At 37.1% G+C, this 20036-nt stretch overlaps 1 protein-coding gene across 4 annotated transcripts in view; it reads left to right on the top strand.

The window, feature by feature from the left end:
* The window catches only part of SYT14 (synaptotagmin 14), an 87235-nt gene extending 67448 nt beyond the window's left edge, over window positions 1-19787 (top strand). For 2 of the 4 annotated variants that reach the window (XM_058020098.1, XM_058020096.1), the window contains 3 exons: window positions 6847-7036; window positions 10102-10158; window positions 11291-19787. In XM_058020098.1, coding sequence (XP_057876081.1) covers window positions 6847-7036; window positions 10102-10158; window positions 11291-11604 — 561 coding nt within the window. In that variant the 3' untranslated portion in view covers window positions 11605-19787. The remainder of the gene's footprint in view (window positions 1-6846; window positions 7037-10101; window positions 10159-11290) is intronic. The other 2 variants (XM_058020097.1, XM_058020095.1) reach the window with 1 other exon arrangement.
* The last annotated feature ends 249 nt before the right edge of the window (window positions 19788-20036 follow it).

Here is a 20036-nt window from a genome sequence, read left to right as displayed (position 1 = left end):
AGAGGGGGGATGTGTGAGTGGATCTGGGTGGGAGCTGTTAGTGTAGCTTCATCAGGAATGCAGGTAAAATGTCTGCATTTTGTGTCAAATGTTCTTACCTAAATTGCTAACACAAATACCTAACAGCTTTTACTGCTTGAATGTTTCTTTATGTACCTGTCTTATCACAGAAAACAGAATTGGATAATAAAAGGCCTCTTGCCTCTTTTACCTCCCATGGCCGTATAAAAAGCTGCTAGACTTCTGCAGTGTAAAAACAGTACTTTTGCAAATGCTGTAGATTCCATTGTAGGTTCGTTTCCAACTGCCTTCTCCAACTGCTGCTTGGGTTTGCTCTGCAAATTTCAAGCCCATTATGTCTGTGGAACAACCAGGTGACCTTTTGTCATCTGCCAAGGGTGTTATTTCAGTACAGACTTACAGAAAACTTAAAGTGTTTCTCTTTCAGTAGGAAAATTAATGTTTTGTTCTGCAGAGCTGCTAATTTAAAAAAAAATTTAGGCACAAAGTACTAACAGCAAATTCTCATGAGAGAGGAAAAACAACACAGAAATCTCTCAAACCTGTTCAGAATCTTTCAGAAAAGTTGAGTGTTGATTTGTCATTATTAAGAATATGTATATCTAATTTTTTTATTTTAATATTACTGCTAAATTATAGTATCTTAAATTTGAAACCAAGCCTCTTTTTTTATCAGTACAGTATTCTTACTGGATTTTAATTTTTTTTACTGATTATTTTAAATTATTTTGAAATTAAAATTTCTGTATTATCCTAATGTATCTTAGGAAGTGTGTTGTAGTGTCTATGGTAAATTAAAGCTTTGTATAGAATTTTTAAGGTTTTAGAACTTTGAATGTAGTGAATCAAAGAATTTTAATTTGATCTCAGTTTTTCAGTGTTCGATCTGCGTGAAAATGATGTGGGTTTTAGAATTCTGCATCCAGAAGTTTTTCTCTCTTGGGAGTGAAAAATGGGGTAGAGCCGAAGCTTTTGATGAGAAATGGGAATATTATTATTTCAGATAACCTGATTTTCAACTACATTAATAGTACTTAATAATCAAAACAATCCATATTTGATGTGAATACCACTGATGTTGAGTGGATTTATTTGCTAAAATTGGAATTTTTAACTAGGAAGTCCTGGTAATATTTAAAGCATGCCATTTTACCCAAATAAATGGGTTTTTTTCCCTGAGATCAAGTTGCATAATGGAAAGATTATTAGACTATTTAGTTTCATGTTTGTGATTTAAGTTGACTTAGTAATGCTGTAAAGTGTTAAGTACATGAATAAAAATGCACATTATACTTAATTGGAACATGCTTCAAGGAAGCTATTAAGCAAAAACCCAAATAATTACCTGTCATAGATAATGATACTTTCCTAAACTTGAATCTTTGTGAGATGCTTAAAACTATATGTTTCAATGTTTGTAAGTTCAGGTTATAAATTTAAAGCAAAATACTGATAACTGTGTGTTGTCCTAATTTTACAGTACAGGACATCTGGCTGTAAACTTTGAGATTCCTAATTATTTTGCATCCCTCCATTTTCAGGGCTGAGTTCATCAGGTGGTTTAAGTTCTGTTTCCTAGGAACGATCTCAAAATTTTTTCAACAGCATTTTAGGTTTGGAATGTGTGAAGTCTGTGGTGCTGAAGCCACTCGTGAAGGATGTGGAGCCCCCAGGTTTGGTTTTCTCCTGTTGGGAGCTGGTCTGGAGCCCCTGTGGGGCATGGGTGCTCTCCTCACCTCAGCAAGCTCAGAAGGGAACGGGAGCTTCAGGGTTCAGCCCTAGCGTGGGGATTGAGAGAGATGAATGCTGTCATCTAAAAAGTGCTGGAGACCTGGATTGAGGCCCCCCCTTTGCCTGCTAGAATTCACATTTTCTTCCCTAACCTCTCAGTTGTATTGATCTAGAAGTAGAAAAAGTAATGTGCAAAAAAGTTTTTTAAGAGATTAGTGGTATAACATTAACATTTAAAATTGGAGAGAGACATTTAGACAAGTAACATGCTGTGAATCAGATTTTTGTTGCTGAAGGATTGTCAGCAAGGTTTCATCTCTTCTGTGTATGTTTTGAAAAGCCAAAAGAGTCAGATGCTCTTGTTTCATAAGCCCACAGAGATTACATTGTAACCTGTGCATTGAGGAAAATGAACTTTTAACTGCCTTGAGAGCATGACCACATTATTCCCTGTCATTAACTCCAGTTGGCTTAAGAGCAGAATTTATAAGCAGAACTTCAGGGTATAGAAAAATAACAGTAGGAAATGAATATGTAAGTAACAAATACTGTGTTTCCATGGAATTGTGGGGAAGGAAGACAAATAAATATGTTTTACATACATTACCATGGATGCAAATAGAGGATTCTCTATGTTGTTTGAGGGGAGAGAAAAACACTATTAAAAATGCTTCTCAGGGTCTGAAGTCTGACATCGTGCATTCTATGTGTCCATGTCCCCTCATGTGGTATGAGGGGGAGAAAAGAGTGTTCTTTTTGTGATTGCCAACTTTTGTACAATGTGAACATAGTCCATACAAAGGCTGCTTAACGGGAATGTTTTTTGTTATATGTTTATTAAGAAATAATGTCTCTTCCCCAGATAATATATGCAAAGAAGTCATCAAGGACAATAGCTTGAGGAATTAGTAATTAAGCTTTTGTAGAATATGACACATACTACTTTTACAATCCAGTAGAAAGCAGCGATTCTTGTAAGTGTTGATCAAATAAAATCAGACTAACTTTTTTACAAAGTATTATCCTGTGGTGTATATCGGAAAGGTTTTGGTCCTTTGCACACAGCTTTGTGTTAGACAATTCAAAGGCTGAACACTTTTAATATACTGCATGAACCAAATATTTGGTATAGACTTCATGATTTTTTTTTGCAGTGCTTACTGTTAATAATGTATTTATGGTCAAATTGACAAAAAAGGGTCAGGATTTAGTATTAATTTCCTGGAGACAGCCTCAAGAGACTGTTTCTTGCACTGTGGGCAGATCAGTAACACTTTGACTGTTCATCTAATTTCTTTAAAATCCACATAGAAGGTTTTGTGACAGTTCTCACTTAGCTCTTCTGGTGCTTCACTGACCTTGAAAAGCCTTTGCTCCTATGGAACCTTAGTCCTTCTTTTCCTTGCTTGTTAAATTACACACAGTGTTTATAGAGGATGAGAGGGAAGCTTTATGAAAATAAACTTACCAAGACATGATTTCAATCAAATAGTAACTTTTGGTCTGAATCTTAAGTTTCCCACAGGGAAGCAGCAGTAGCAAAGTGGGCTATGGATAGCTTTACAGACAGATTGAATGCCGACCTGCATGGAGGTGAAAAGCATCTGGTTGCACTGTAATGTCATTGGAGCTCCATCTATATTCATGTTGCACCAATGAGCAATTTCAATGTTAATATTTTACAATTTGGCACTTGGCTTTGAAGGTTATATTTTGAGCAGGTGAAAGTGTAACTTCTTGTCTTGCTCTTTTCTTGATGAGTTTGTTGGTGCTTTTCCAGAATTCCAACTTGTGTAAACAGAAAAAAACCCTCTAAACAGAAACTTTATTAAAGCTGTTATTTCCACTTTTAGTGCAGCATCTGACTTAGCACAAAGCCAGGTTACTTACCCACAGAAGTCATTATCATGGAATATCTTCCTAAAACAATGTCTGGATTTCCACAATGTGAACAATGTGCTGGAGAAAATGCTTTTGAAAAGACATCTAATAGTACTCAGTATCTCTACTTTTAACTTTGCCCTGCAAGGGAAAGTCTTTCTTTAGTTGTTGATCTGAGCCCAGTTGATCTCAACTGTCTCTTACAATTCCTGATTGTGATTTCTTCTCTTCCTCATAAAATTTTTGTTTTCTTTTAAAAGAAAATTATGTGATCTTGCTCTCCCCTTTTCCTCAGGTCTTTTACACACTTGTCCCTAAGTCCTCTGTTTTCTTCCTTGTTATAGCCACAGAAAGTATACTTTGGTTAATGTTGTTTAATCTTTTTTTACCCAGTAACATCACTCTGTCTTCTAATCTGCTTCATTTTCCTTCTTAACATTTCACTTTCTCTTGTATTAGGATTTTCCAGTTTATAACTAAGAAGCAGAGTATTTTTTAAATTCATTTGGGTCAGCATGAAACAAAATGAATTGAAATTGAGGTACTTTTAGAGTGAAAGGGAAAACAAAATGCTGTTTAGATTTTTAATTTTGTGAATTTGATTGCTTTATTTTAATGTCTTGTCCATGTCCCCACAGTTTTGTAGGAAGGAGATCCGTAAGTTTATTATAAAATAAGGATTAAACACATTCATTTGTTTTTCTCAAACCTGTAAAAATATTTTGGTTTAGAAAATATTGTAGTAGAATATTTAATTTAAATGCTCTCCAGATTTTCATGAAGCTTACATCTACCAGTTCTTTCTGTGCAACACTTCTAAGGTACAGTAGTTTAGTTGCGTTTCCATCCACTTAGAGTTCTGAAGCATCACCTTCATCTTCTCACCCCACTTTTCAGCTGGTGAGATCCTTTTACTTGGCCTTGAAAAAGGCAGTCTTGTCCTTCTCCTGTCTACTCGGGATTCTGCTGTAAAGAAAAGATATTTGTAGCCCATGCTTATGTAGCTTTGGAACACCACACATTGAATTTTCCAGTTGTTTTCCTCCTTCTCTATTTTACCACAGAAGCTTCTTGTCTTCTCTTTCCTGGTACTTCAGGACTCATTTCCACTCAGTAGTCACTCATTTATTATTCACTGTTTCCAACAGGCTAAACCTTACTCTGATACCCATTGTAGTGAGTTTGACTCTGTCATAAATTGGTTTCTAAGTCCCTCTTAGGTCATCAGTAAACTGTACAAATAAATCCCAGTTAGGAAAAGGCATTATCATCACCTTCTCTCAGCATGTCAAAGCCCTTGGAGGACTTGGGGACAATGTTACCCAGCTGCCTTCTTTGTGTTAAATCTCTTTTTTTTGTGGGCTTGCAGCATGATCTCAGTCAAATTTGAGATCTAAGCTTTGAACAGTGTCAGGTGGACTGTGCTAAAATTCCTGACTCAAAAAATGATAAGGTGAATAAGTACCATGGGGATAATGTGTTACAATTTTAAAAGACCAGAAAACTTAAGTAATAGCTACAGTTGTGATAGGCTGAGGCTTTCAAGCGTGCAGTGTATACTGTGACTGCTGAATCAAGTCATCTTTCTTTTAAACTTTCTATTTTGTTCCTTCTGTTGAAGTTAGGAATCAAAAGTTTCCTGTTCTATGAATGACAAGAATCAGAGAATGAATGTATACTTGTAATTAATTTTCAGCAATTAACAGTTTGCCAGCAGTTTGAAATTTATTCTTGCCACTGAATAAAGAGCTTTTGGAGAAATAACCAAAGACTTAAAATTCTGAATCTGCAGCTTGGGAGAGGGAAGTCAAAGAAATTTGTTGAAGTCCTTCTTCAGTAGTAAGAATGCATTTGCTAACAACAGTTAATGTTTATTAATGAGGAACTGGATTGCTGCTTGAAACTTCTGCTAGACTTTTGGAAAATGTTCTCTTGAAAAGAAACAGTTAAACTGTCAGTAAAAGGGATATTATTGTAGGTATCATGTCTTCTATAATTTGAGATTCTGTAGTGCATGTGGGATTTGTATGTCAGCTGAAGTTACTTATAAAGTAGCTTACAAAGTTAACATTTATCTTGATGATGATTTGTGCTATTCAGGTTTTAGGTCTGATCTTATGCCCATGTCAGCTGTTGTTGGAAATGATAGAGACATTTGGAATCTGGAAGAATCAGCTTCACAAAATCATCATGACTCCTTGGAAGAGTGATGCCAGGTTCCCAAATGAGTCAAGCCATATTTGAAAAATCTGTGGATCCAATTTACACTTTTTGTGAGAGAATCATAAAGGGATGTGCTGATAATTAAAAAGTCTCTCCTCAGTTACCAAGTACATTGTCATTCCATTGGCTACTTGCCATCCAGTTTTTGTTTTCTGTGGTACCACTCTTATGTGCTAGTGCAAATTAGAATAGGAACAACAATGGTGTGATTACTATGGCAGCATAAAGAAAGTGTATTTTTCCCTTTGTTTTATGCCAATAATGAGGAGTTAAAATGATAAAAATTAGTAATAGAAACTCCCATTAAAGATGTGATATAGTGAGAATGCATGAAAGATCTAAATTTTTTGGAAGCTTTCAGGGTGGAAATGAAAGCATTGCTTCCCGAGCTTTGGGTGGCATTCTTCCTTTCCCGCCCATGACAATGAGAGTATTGCAGTTCTGTGTCCCTGGATCCAGTTGAATTCCTTGTAAGCTAATTTATGCTAGACAGAGTGCACTTTTCTAATTGCATGTGTTCTGTTACTTTGCTACTCATAAATTCTCAGGCTAGAGAATAATCTTTATAAAGGATGAATAAGAATTTTCTGTGTTTTATTATCTTCAAGGTTCCACTGGTGTTCTTCATTTTTTGGAAAGTAAAATATCCAAGGTTTAATGTTTTCCAGGATGCTGACAAATTATGTTACAGGTCTTACCTTAGAAATTGAAATAAATAGGGTTCATAAAGGCTGTTCTTCATCTTCTGCTGTTATTTCTCCTTAATCATAAAACACCTAATAATTGTTTTAATTTCATACCATTTTATTGTTACCTCTAACATGTGCAAATTAAGCATATATTAAGAATGTACATATCATATTGAGTGGTTGAATGGAACTTGTTATTGTGACTAAGTTGCTTTCAGAATTTTCTATGCATTATTCTAAAAATTGACTTCCCAGTAACATCGTTCCATAAGACACACAGAACTTTTAATCTCTTTTATAGGGTTGTGACTCTCAAATGAGCATGTCAGAAATGTCCTGCAGTGAAAGTACCTCCTCTTGTCAGTCTCTGGTACATGGCTCAGCTCCAGAAATCCTCATTGGCCTCCTCTATAATGCTACAACTGGAAGATTATCAGCAGAAGTGATAAAAGGCAGCCACTTCAAAAACTTGGCAGCGAACAGACCACCCAGTGAGTGAAAATCTTTTTTCATCCTAATGCTTCTGTACTGGTGGGGCTCTCAGTAGCAAGGACTTCAATCTTATCACTTAGTCTTACCCAATCAAAATGAAATAGAGCAATCATCAACTAATCTGTTTCATGTTTTATATTTCTAGTCAGTTGGGAAATAGCAAAAAATCTAAAATTCAAAATATTAATTGTAAGTTGACAAGCCTGTTTTAATTTTTCATGATGACTGACTAATAAATTACCTTTATCATAATGATTAATTGCTAAATTACTAATGCCTCACATCACAGGCCAAGAATAAAAAAGTCAGTGTTTAAAGAGAAAGTACATGCCAGTTAATATTAATATAAACATTCTGAACAGTTATTGCTGTTCCTGGAGGGGTTGATGCTGCAGTCTTTAATTGCCTATGTGCCTGTATATCTGTGGTAATATATGTAATTTGGGAATGTCAGTAAAGCAAGGAGCAACCACTTGAGGCCTTTGGCATATTTACTGTACAGGAGGAATGTTCACCATCAGAAAGGACTTGAATTGTGTCTTCAAGCATTTGTTCAAAAATATATGTCTGAAATATCTGTGAACTTTATATACTTCTTAAGTGGAGCCAGATGGAATGTCACAGGGAGAGAATGTTATTACTTACTGTCTGTAGCTCTTTGATATAGCTTGAGAAAGTTCAATAACAAGCTTATCTTTTTTTCTTCTTTTTCTTTTCTTTTTTTTTTTTTTATTTTTATTGTTTTTTAAGATGGTGGGTCTGATTTATGTAAATGTTAATAAGAAATACCTACCTGTTCCTTTTGATTTTGTCAGGAGGCTCAGGTTTTAGCTACTCTTTCTGGCTTTAAGCCCCAGATCAGTATGGCACTAGCAGATTATCTGCTACTGGATTATGTATTAGGCTGCCAACATTTTGTAAGTGGTTTGCACATCTCACTTTGTCTTCAGAGTTTAGGAAGTAAGCCAGAGTTGATACTGATGCTCTCTCCTCTTCCTCATTTTCTTGACCCATGTTTGTTCTATTCATAGTTGGCTCACCTTACTCTGCTCTGCTTTCTCTATACTTTTCACACTGATGGAGCCAGACTTTGCTAGCACAGCCAGAGAAGGAAGGCAATAGATGAATCTAATACTTCTATATAATTGGGCAGCTGCCCCAGAGTCACCTGTTTGGAGACGAAGTGTAGAAACAGATGGGGAAAGCCAAAGAGGACACTGGAGTATTAGAAGAAATTAAAGGGAGAGAAGAGATCTCCTGTTCCCTTAAAGCAAAACCAGATGCTTTTCTTTCTGGAATCTCAGAGATGGCCAGTTTTTTTTAATATTTAGAATATGCAAGGTAGGAGAGGTTTAGTACTTGTTTTGAAAACAGAGATGTTATTCCCCAGTATGTTAATTCCCAAAATGTGCTCAATGGGCTCATGCTATGTAGCTAACAGTTGTGAGTGTCACTGAGGTCAAAAATTTGTTTCAGATTGCAAGAAAGGAGCAGAGAACATGGCACGTAGCCCTGTAAAATCATGGTCTGTCTAACCTTTTCAGAGGGAAGAGCTTCCATGCTACCTTTTGTCCCTGTGAAGGATAGGGGGAGGATTTGATAATAGCAGTGGTCCAGTCCTGTTAGGGCAAATGTGGGTTCCGAGTTCTGTTGTTTCTAGAAAGCTCGAAACTAATGAACTTTCTGGGTCTGGTAAAACCATGCACAGAATATTTTGGAATCCAGATTTCCCCTTTGGGCTGTTTTGTGCCATCCCCCTCCCCTGCCTCCAGCAGTGGTGGAACCTTTTAAACTCCTGGACACAGATCCGTGCCACTGCCATATCCTAATCCCATACATCATGGACGTCTGCCAGCCTCAATCTGTGCCAGCATTTCCACAAAATGAAAACTAAGGCCTGTAGGGATGATGATGATGATGATGATGATGAAGAAATGTCCTGTTCACAATTGTTGTTTGGACTATCAGTGCTCCAGAATCCTGAGAAGTTCTGGAAAGTATATGCACAGTTCAGTTTTCTTTCATGCATTGAGGAACTGTTATAGAAATGGAAGCAATTACTCTTTCCCATATTTCTGTAGTCTAGGGCTTGGGAACTTGGTAATTTTTGTGAAGTGCCTCTGCAGAAAATATGAACTGAATACTAAATTTTTACTTCTTACTAGTACATGCTCCACTACCGCATATTTATATTACATAGTAACTCATTTAGCAGTTGAGTACAGGCAAATGGTCCAGATCCTGCAGGCAGTAACAGTGGATGTGTCTTCTTTGTTTCTCTGTGCGACAGTTGATATTTTGCCTGAGAAAAAGAGGCTTCTCAGTTTTCCTTGAGGTTCAGTTGAAAATATGTTGCATATTAAATGCATGTGTGTATATGCATGCACACACACATTAAATCCATAAATATGTGGATTTTAATAAGCAAGGTCTTTAAATCCTAAACAGAGACCCATTGCTGAATTTTAGATATAAGTGACCCTCAGCTCTTTTCATGATAACATCAGAGTCATTCTTGTGCCCCAGTTCATCACTACTCAAGAGCTGAAGTATTACAATCAAATATCTGTAATTAGAAAAGCTAAAGGCAAAACCAGCTTGATTTTCAGTTCAATTATTTTTCATTTTATTGCTTAATATATGAAGTTAAATTACATTAATGTGCAGTTTTTCTAAATATGCTGGAGTTTGCATGAAAAAGCATAAGGTTTGATAAGGATATAGTGATCTTTACCCAATCTGCTGTGATTTAATAATTTGCACAATTCTTGCTATGGTAAGTGTGGCTTAGAATCCAGTGTCTATTAGTCTTAAGATAACCTATTATGTAAGTAATGTAATTTTTGTTAAAGATTACACAAAAACTGCACAAAATTTCCGTTTCATTAAATTTTACCTAACAATCCTTTTGTTCAGTCCTTTTTCTGATCTGTGCTGCTAAGCTTTCATGTTCTTCCACTGCAGTGAGTAGTGTTTCCTCTTAAACTTTAACCTTTGATCCTCTCTCACCCAACTATTGACATCTGGTCATTATTTCTTTTACTGCTTTCCACCCCATTGTCAGACGGACTGTTCTGTTGTCTAAAACACTTGATAGGTGGACAGGTTTATATAATCCGAGGTGAGTTCCTGTAGAAACTAATTGGATGTTGTCTTTTTCATGCAAAAGAAACCTGCCAGCAGTAAAATATCCACAGCTGCCTACCATGCCAGTTTATAAAAGTATATGTTTATTTTTTGTGGCACTCTTTAATGCAAAAGTTGCATTTATCTCTGATTATGGATGTTGGGGTTTCAGTGTACTTGCAAAGTGAAAATACTCAATGTGTTTTTTTTAGGATAAACTCCAACCTTTAATTGATATTATCCATTAATATGAAAAGATAGGAATAAAAACTAAATATGAGATTGTTTTATACAATTTTGTATTTCCTATCATTAGTTAACTTCATGAAATGTGCATCCTTCTGCAGGAGCATGATTTGGTGCTTTTGGTCCAATGAAAATAGATATTTAAAAATAAGGGTTTATACCCAAATGCTAACACATAATGTGCACTTACTGCATTACTTGCATCAGCTTCTTAAAATGTATGCTTAAAAGCACCGTACAAGCTACGTTTTGAACAATCATCTTGAATTATGCAAAATCTTGCTTTTCTTAAAACACACAGTAAATGTATTCCTTCATGAATCTAGGAAAAAATAGGGGTTTTTTAATTGTGTAAACTTCCATCTTTGAATGCACTTTGCTACATTTTGGTTTTCAAGATAAATAAAACTGAAAAGCCCAAAATGAGAACCACATCCATGCAGAGATTATTCTTAAGCATTTTATCCTGGCTGTTTTGATATCATTGCTGCATTTTGACATAATTTTGTTTTCCTCTTTATTAATTGGCTTTATTCCACTTTGTTTATCCATATTCTTTGAAATTTCAGTGGTATGCTTTACAGTGTTGTGGCTAGTTGGAGCTTGCTAAGTGTTAATGCGATTTAAGTTTTTTTAGACTAAACAGGGTGGGAGGGGTCAATGGGAAGAGGATTATGAGGTATACCTTTAACTTAACCCATGTCCATAGTGCTGGAGCTAGTTCATTTGTTAGTGTGTTTGTAATGTTTTGTTTACTTGTCATGTCTCCATGCCTTCGGCCATCCTGGTATACACCATATCCTCGTTCTCTGTAGTCACCTCCTTCTCCAAATCTCTGGCTCCAAGCTCTCTGACGTTCCACCGTGTGACTTCTTTTGTAGATACATATGTTAAGTTAACACTGCTGAACTCGATGGGGCAGGAGATGTCCAAGTGCAAGACTTCCATCCGCCGAGGGCAGCCGAACCCGGTGTACAAGGAGACGTTCGTTTTCCAGGTGGCGCTGTTCCAGCTCTCGGACGTGACGCTCATTCTCTCCGTCTACAACAAGCGCAGCATGAAGCGGAAAGAGATGATAGGCTGGATTTCCTTAGGTCTCAACAGCTCAGGAGAAGACGAACTCAACCACTGGACTGAAATGAAGGAGTCTAAAGGACAGCAAGTCTGTAGATGGCATACTCTACTGGAATCCTAATGGATGGTAGAAGGTGCAGCCGTGGTTCTAAGGGAGCTTGTTCTCCCGGGAAGACGATCATCCCTGGTCGCAATCAGCAGATTCGTTGGGGGAGTAAAAAAAGGAAATTGCAGTCAACATTCCATCGGAAAGGATGCGCAACCTGCAAAATGGTGGGATTTAATACAGAATCTTCACTTGGTGTCATGAACTTCCTTGGTGTCAGAGGATCCTTGCTGTACACAGATACGATAGCGGTCCCTTTCCCATCCACCTGATGCTGTATTTGTTTGGGTTTGTTTTGTGGTCTTCAATTCAGAAACATTTTGTGCGAGGTTCTCCAAATTAATGTAAGCTCCTCCTTGTGTACCTTTTGTATTGCTTTAATACTGTAGCTGCTGACCTGCCTGCATTCAGATTAAAGGTCAATAGTTTGCACTTTCAGAAAATGTTAATGGTCTGTAAAGCAAAAGCAAAAAAAAAAAGAAAAACCACTGGTGAAAGAACACTTAATAATACAGCAAATAGAAATATACTGTTGTTTTGCACTGAGTTTCTTTCCAGGAGCTTGGTAAAGTAAGTTTTCATTTTTTGATATGCAGTTGGTTTGAAAAATACTGGCATTTGGGCATCAGGTGAACTTTGACATCAAACTAATGTTTCTTCAGTCTGTGACAGGAACAAGCTCTATATATGGCAAAAATTGGGTTTTTCCCTCTTGCCTGTACTTCTGCCTAATCCAAAGAGACCAGACCATTCGTTTGGTCCCTTCCAAAACTCCTTAGACAGGTTGTACTGTAAAACTGTGTAACTTTCTGTTGAAAGCACTTCCTCTACTCATGTATTCCAATGTAGGAAGCTCATAGAGCACGACTTTACTAAAATATATTTTCATTAAACAAATTGATACAGGTTTCTTTAAAATGTCAGCAGTTGGAAGTTAGGTTGAAGGACTGTGAAGGAAGTAACAGCAGTTGAACTACTCTGGATGAATGCAAAGTACTGTGGCTTTGCTTGAGACAGGTATCCATTCGGGTCTCTTGTGAGCTGTTTTAGGCATTACCATATGCTGTTTGTTGGAAGTAGAGAGCAGACCAGGGATTTTTACCTTTCTTCTTGAAGAAGAGAACATCAGTAAGTTATTTTTCTAGGGATTTTCCAGCAACGGAAAGAATGTTCACACACAAAATAGAAGTTTGCTTTGCTTGTATTCAGGTTGGGAAACACAGCTTGCTAATGATGCAGTTGAGAAGCTGCAGTATCACCAGATAAACACTCCTGGCATCCACCAAAATTGGGGAAATATCAGTGCTTCTGAGGTTCCTATTTGTCCCAAAGCCTTTAGCTGGACTCACACCAATTTATTGACTGCTGAATCCAATTCATATTACTAAAATTATGAGTTACTGAGTAGATGTGTTTTTAAAAAAGCTTCCCAATTTAAACATTCTTTCTGCTTGTAATTACAAGTTTTGTTGAATTGTTCCTGTAAAGAAAACAAGCAATTTCTTTTTTATTATAAATGATGATAATGTCTTACTAATATGAGACCTCACTGACTGTTGTAGCACTTGGTGGGTAGAAAAGTGTTGGATTTTGTTGAGACAATTAGTGTTAGTCTCAAGTGTTCTCATTAGGACCGATGTGTTCCTCTTGAATTCCTTCATAATACCTTTGAACAGTCCTGACTTTGGGGTATACAGACAGTCAAGTACAGTGGGACTGGGGATGGTGAGTATGCTGTAATAAAGATATTTCACATGGTTCTCAAATTCTCACACTATTTAACAATTTCATTAAGTCCTTTATAAAGGATTTTGTAATTCCATGACTTGGTTTATTTGGTGTCATTAGACTGATTTATTTGCAGAGCCAGGCTTTCAGTTTTTATTGATTTAAAGACTTAAACATTATTACAGACCTTTGTGTTTTGGGTTTTTTCCTCCTAATATTGCACTGCTGCTTCATTTACAGAAGCTTTATTTACTAAATACAAATAATGCAACAACTTTCTTTAAACAGAAATGGTCTTGCAGTTATACAATGCAGGTTGTCTCTCTCAGTCACTTTTGTTAGTCCAGTTTGAGAAATGTAATGTTGATTGTAGAATTTAATACAAAATCAGCATTAATTTAATATGCATAAGAAAAATGCTCAGATTTTCACAATCTTTTCAGCTTTCCATATAATAGAAGCAATGACGTAGAAGCTGTTGTCAAGCAGTTTTTCATGGGATGTGGAGGTGGTTTTATCTATTCTGTTTGTGGATATTTAGATGCTCTTTCCTAAAACTGAAAATTGTCTCTTGATGGTTGTCTCTTTGTACAGCTTTTGTTATTTAAAATAATGTACAATATTGAACAGCAAGAACTGGATCAGGTAATTCCAGTGGAGAACATACTTAACATCATCCCTGAACAAATGAAGAAGTCAGTTTGGAAGGTGCAGCAAATAACCTTTTACAGAACCAAACTAAATGAAACTGTGTCATGATGTGGGTTTCTGTTCGTAGGTTGCATTGCTTCAGCTTTGCATTTCACCATTTAGATTTCCAAGGCACTGAAATCTTAATTTAGACACAACAGAGATTTATGGTACTCTGTGTTGGGCTCCTTTGGGAAGAGGAATCTCTCTCTAGGACTTTCCTAAAGTATTCGGGACCAGTTTGTGCTTCAGAGAAGGATGGTTTACTTGGATTTATAAGAGGCTAGAAACTGAATGTTTAAAGAATGGAAATGAATGTTTAATTTTGACACAGTAGAACATTGATTTGCTGTGCAAAACCAATAATTGGATTCAACCTTGGGATTTTTGTGAGTTAATTGTAGTACCAATAGCTCTCATGTTTCTTTCTTTCTAGAACCTATTCTTATTATTTGATTTGTTTGTAATTTTGTTTTTCATTGCTTATGCAAACCTACACCTTTGTATTTGAAATCTGCCTTCATCTATTGTGGGTTTTTTAAACCGTACATAAGGGCTTGCACACACAGTGTGGTTTTGTGCATTCGGTTAGGTCTTAAACATGGAACAGAATTGATGAAGAACAAAGTATCACTAACAAATTAGAGGCACTTATATTTTCCCCAGAGTTGGCTGTGTTTTTTTCATAGCTTTTTGTTGTTTGCCTTTGTTCAAAAGTGCAGTAAGTACTTGAAAAAAATGTATCAAATTAATTACTTTTCTGTGTGCCAGCAAACCATGTAGAAATTGCAGATCTTGAATTGAATCTGTTTCCTGTCAGTGTAGCCTTAAATAATTGTAGAACAGTGACGTTCGTACAGATTCTCTTCTTGGAAGTATTGCATCCTTTCTGTATATGATCTGTTTGGTTTAGTGCTTAGAATATTTCATACAAGTCGTCCTAAAGTGTTATAAATGTCAAAAAGTTGCTCAGTTCCTTTCTGTTAAGGGCAAGGCTGTGAAGGGCAGGACAGGCAAGCAGGGAATCAGTGCACCGAAGGCGGAGAGGTTGTGCAGCGCCTGCAGGACATCGCTGCCTCCCATCCTGTGGAGCAGGAGGGCAGCAGAGCCATCCTGCTGCTCCTGCTCAGCTAGGGGCACAGGGAACCAGGGGAGCACTGGGAAGATGCAAACCTTGGTCCCTGTGCTGCTGCCTCAGGCTCAGGATGTGAGATGTCCACGCTGTAGCTGCACGGTGAGGTCTGACTGCAAAGGCAGAAGCAAGGAAAGGTGTAAGCTCTACTATAGGAGAAATATGACAATTTCTAAATGAAATGGAAGTCCACTAAATTCATTAAAAATTAGATTTGGAAATTTGGGGAGCCCTTGGAATGAACATTTGTGCTTTTGTGGGAGCTAAACATTGTTATCAACTTAGAAAATACTTGAGCTGAAAGCAAGATTTTATGGCATTTACTATTGGAAATTCTTTTACCTGTTAAATTTTCAAAGACTTTTGATGGCAAAAGCAGTGTCAGCATCAGTACCCTCCCATTTTCACACATTTGGAGCAATTCTTTTGTTGTCTAAAATTCGTGTTTACAGTGTTCCTGATGTATTCTCTTTTCTCCCCAATGGCTCACTCCTGCAAACTCCCCATGTCTCTGAAAAACTGCCTGTGGCAGTCACTGGACCTTAGAGGTAAGGGATACTGAACTTTAAGGTACTGGTGCAAAACTTCCGTCACCTCTCCAACTCCCAAAGATTTCTAACATGCAAACCATCAGTTTTAATATGGCAAACCAGAAGAAGAAAACTTCTTTGAGGGAGACATTTTCATGTAGGAATTGAGTACAGATCACTCTTACACATCCCAATCCTAACAAAAAGTGTGGATTTAGGTCAGGGAATGAGGTTTGAGTGCAGGCCTTCTGGCCTGAGCTGTTCTAGCTTGAAACTAACAACATGAATGCCCTTTCACTGAACTCAGAGTTGTGTTTAGCTCTCTGTTTATGACATTTTTCTGGAGGAAAAACACCTGTCCTGTTTATAGTAGTCTTTAAAATTCTGGCTTGTCACTTGGTTGTAAGGCAGACTGACTTCCTTCTGAAGCTGAATTTTCAGTAACAGGTAAACATCCTTTTCATTTTCCCACTGCTGTGCATGCCTGCCTGCCATTAATGTTAGTGAGAGGAGCAGATCTCACCCTGAAGGTGTGAGGAGCAATAGGATTGGTGGGTTAGAGGGGTGATACAGCCTGGCACCTGCAACACAGTCAAATATTATTTCAGTTATGAATAGAGGCAAAAAAACAATCATCCAGTACTGTCACAAACTTGTTATTTAATCATTATCTCTTATTTTTGTTTGTTCTTTTCCTCAGCTTTTGAATTTTTTTTTAAACTTATTATTAAAAATGTTAAAGCAGTCCCTAAACATCTTGATCATTTTAACTGGAATATTCAGCAATGTTTATTGTTAGAAGGAGCCATCAAGAATGTTCTGGTTTTTTGGTCTTTAACTCAACTGCTAGATTTTGTAGCACATCACAGCTGGATTTCAGACCACTTTGTTCTGATGGTAGTTCTTGAGGGAAGAGTCACAGGAGCATTTCCTTGTCCGTGAATCACCAACACCCATTGAAGAGATGTCATCTGGGAGCAAGAGCATTAAAATAAGAGATGGCTCCTTACAGCGGCAGCAGCAGTGACTCATATTCCTCTCTTGGACCCTGTGGCCCTTGGAGGGCCCTGCTCAGACAAACTGTGATGTGTGAGTTGTGGAGTTCATGCATTCACAGCAGTGCTGGTCTCTGTGGACATTGTGTGGCTTCTAAACCAGTGTGTTTTACAGAGGGTAGATGGTTTTTTATTTGCCTTGGGTGTGTAGGGCAAGTGCCAGCTGTCCTACAGTGACATGGATTAGTTTAGCCTTAAGAACTTATCACTGCCCCTCCTTAAATTCAAGCAGGGTTTCTTCCTTTCTGCAGACTATGCAGAAATCTTATGCACGAGTATCTGCTTATATTATGTCTACCTGAATATGGCACAATTATTAGTGCTGGCAAGCTGAGTTCCTCTGTGGTGTGACTGAAGTAATGGATGGGCCTGGTACATGCTGGATCAGGTTTTGCTGGATCAGGCTTATGCTGGATGGATATAGATACATGGTCCTTGTGCTGAAAATGGGCCAGGAGTCAGGCAAGTGGCTGGTTCTGCTCCTGTAGGAATGAAGATCAGGAGACAGCTCTGCCCAGACAAAGCTGTCTTATAGCAAGAAGGATTAATTCTTTTCCTTGGAAGCATCTGCTGGTCGAGCTGGCATAAAGGCCCTACTCAGGAGAGCAGAAGCAGTAATACCATACCACTGAAGGAATACCTCATGGACATTCAGGGATGTAATTTATGTCATCCTTTTCTCTCTTGTATCTGAGAACAAGAGTCTTGCCCATTGTATCAATTTAATTTTTTTTCTGTGTTTTGCAAACTCCGTGGACACTGACTGCATGCTGAGGGTCTAAAGTGGATTGCTTTTTAACTTTTCATTTCCAGAGTGTGAATTTGAATGCTTTTGCAGAATTAACTAGAAGCATTCTCATAGCTTTGAGATGTAATGTCTAGGCCATAGTACAAGCAAGGAGCAGGGCTTTGAACCGATTTTGATGGTCAATTTTGCAAATGGCTTGTTATGACATTTTAAGAAAATTTCTAAGCAGTTGAATGTATTAGGAATATTTACAAAAAAGGACATAGAGCAATGACCTTTTTTTCCTATACAGCTAGTTTGCTGTCCTTTCCAGTAAACCACAAGGTTCATTAGTGCTCAGTACTGTTTCGTTTATGATAAATGTTTTTAATGTGATTTTCATGACAAAGTGTAATTAGTGAAACCTTTTATTCAATTTTTCCCTTTATTTGCTTTTTTTAAGGAGAGATTTCTCCTTATATAGTATATATACTTTCTTACAGAGCTTTCTTACCTATTTTTATATAAGATGATTTAACAATGTGAAATTAAATGCTCTATGAGCAAGCTATATCACTGTTAACGCGATCAAAAGTGCTAATATAATGACTAAGGGCCTGAACCTTCTGCCTTTTTCTCAGGTCCTGGTTTAACCAGATGTCTTTCATGCTGTGTAGGACCTTTCCCTGTAAGCACTTCCATCTAATCCTGGGGATGTCTCAGAGAAAGGCACTATTAACATGAATAACAGTGGTAAAACTGAGCCTCCTCTCCATTCTTAGTGGAACATCTGTCATGAGTAAAGGCTGCTGGCTCTGTCCCAAAATATAGTTTTAGATTATAGTTCCCTTGATCTTCAGTGATTTTGAACTTGTTTTTCTGGTGGCTATAAGCTATTAACTGATCTTAGTGAATACAAATATTGAATTGTGCTGTTACCAGCAAGATTATTAAAATGTGTTCCACATTTTAATTCATTCTTTCATTGGGATATAAGGAGTTGGATTTGTAAAGCATTATATTGCATAGAGATAGCACACATTCACCACATTTCTAAAAGGTATGAAATATACAGTATGTAGCATTTTCTTGCATACTTTTATACTGCCTGTACGTCACCGATGCACTCGGTGCCTTCCTTCTTTTGTATGAAACTTAATCTGTAGAGAAACTGAAGTTATGGTGTGTAAGCAATGTCACTGCAACCCAAGAGATGTCTTAAACTGATTATTCCTAGTCCAGGAGGTTTCGAAGGGCAGTTCAGTTTAACACAATGCATTTCTTTGAATTTGAAGTTTTCCCCTTTCCTTCCTCTCCCCCACCCCGCCCCCCATCCAAAAAACTTCCTCATATGGCTGTTTATTGTTAATTGGTTCCTGTGTCTGATGTAAGTCACATGGTGTTAACCAAAGAACCAAGCCTGTTTCTAATTATTTGGACAAATAATGTTTGGACTTGCAGTTACTTAAAGACAAAAATGATATGATGGATCTCTGTTAACAAATATAAAATAGGCTTCTGTAAATGTGACTCCCAGCTGAGAATTCCAAATACCTCTTTTCTGACTGGATGTGCATTGTTGTATCAGTAGCAAAGTGTTTGGGTTGTGTTTCTTGGTGCATTTTAATCAAAATCCTATCACAAACAAAAATATCAGTCAATGCTGTCAGATTAGCTTGGTTTACCATGTTCTACCTATATCTGAAGTGTGCTGCTTTAAAAACAGATTTGGCTTTCCTGTGTCTGAAGTCCTGGTGTTGTACAATAATTACCTGGTGTATGCTGGTCTCACAGGAACAGGCTGATGCTGCATCATATGTACCCTTCCTACCTGTGTCCCTTCATTGTACAATTTCTGTAATATAACACAGTTTTCGACTACTGTTTCAACCTGAAATTCCTTAAATTTCAATGCATGTATAGCCTTAAACATCTAAGACACCAAGCACAGTTTTAACGGGAATAAGTTATATTTGCAAGTCCTGTTTGTCTCAGAAGTCATAGAATTATTTTTATATAGCAGTCAAAGATTGTAGAAAATGGGTACATTGCAGTTGTGTTATCAACCATGCTCCTAATTATATGCACACACACAAAAAAAGGCATTTTTGCTAAAAGTTTTAGAGGTGAAGTATCAGTGCTTATTTCCTTTCTTGAATTTGTTTTTGTTTTCATATTTCATTTCTGTACAGAACCTTGATGCCCTTAATTAATACCTGTGACTGAATTCATACAGATTTTTCAGTATTCCTTGAACTGCTTTTCTTTTTGTTCCTTTTTAAAATTGAATAAGCCGTAATTAAAATTCCCCTAAAAATTGCCTTTTTTTTTTTTTTTTTTTTACATTTTGACAGTAACATAATTAGAGCAAATGACTGTTTGCAGCTGTTTATGCAGCTTATTAAAGCCTGAGAACTTTGTTTGAAGCTGTCATTACAATCCAGATGAAGACATACGTTTCATGGCATTTCAGCCCACATCAGGTGAGAGCAGGAGCTCTGGTGATGAGTGTGCCGATCTGCACATGGTGTGTCAGACTCTCAGTCCCCAGAGGGATTTATAATTAAGTGTCACATTGTATCTAC

The sequence above is a fragment of the Melospiza georgiana genome, chromosome 3 (genome assembly GCF_028018845.1).
Source record: "Melospiza georgiana isolate bMelGeo1 chromosome 3, bMelGeo1.pri, whole genome shotgun sequence".
Classification (NCBI taxonomy): domain Eukaryota; kingdom Metazoa; phylum Chordata; class Aves; order Passeriformes; family Passerellidae; genus Melospiza; species Melospiza georgiana.
This window is presented reverse-complemented; position numbering and strand designations above follow the sequence as displayed.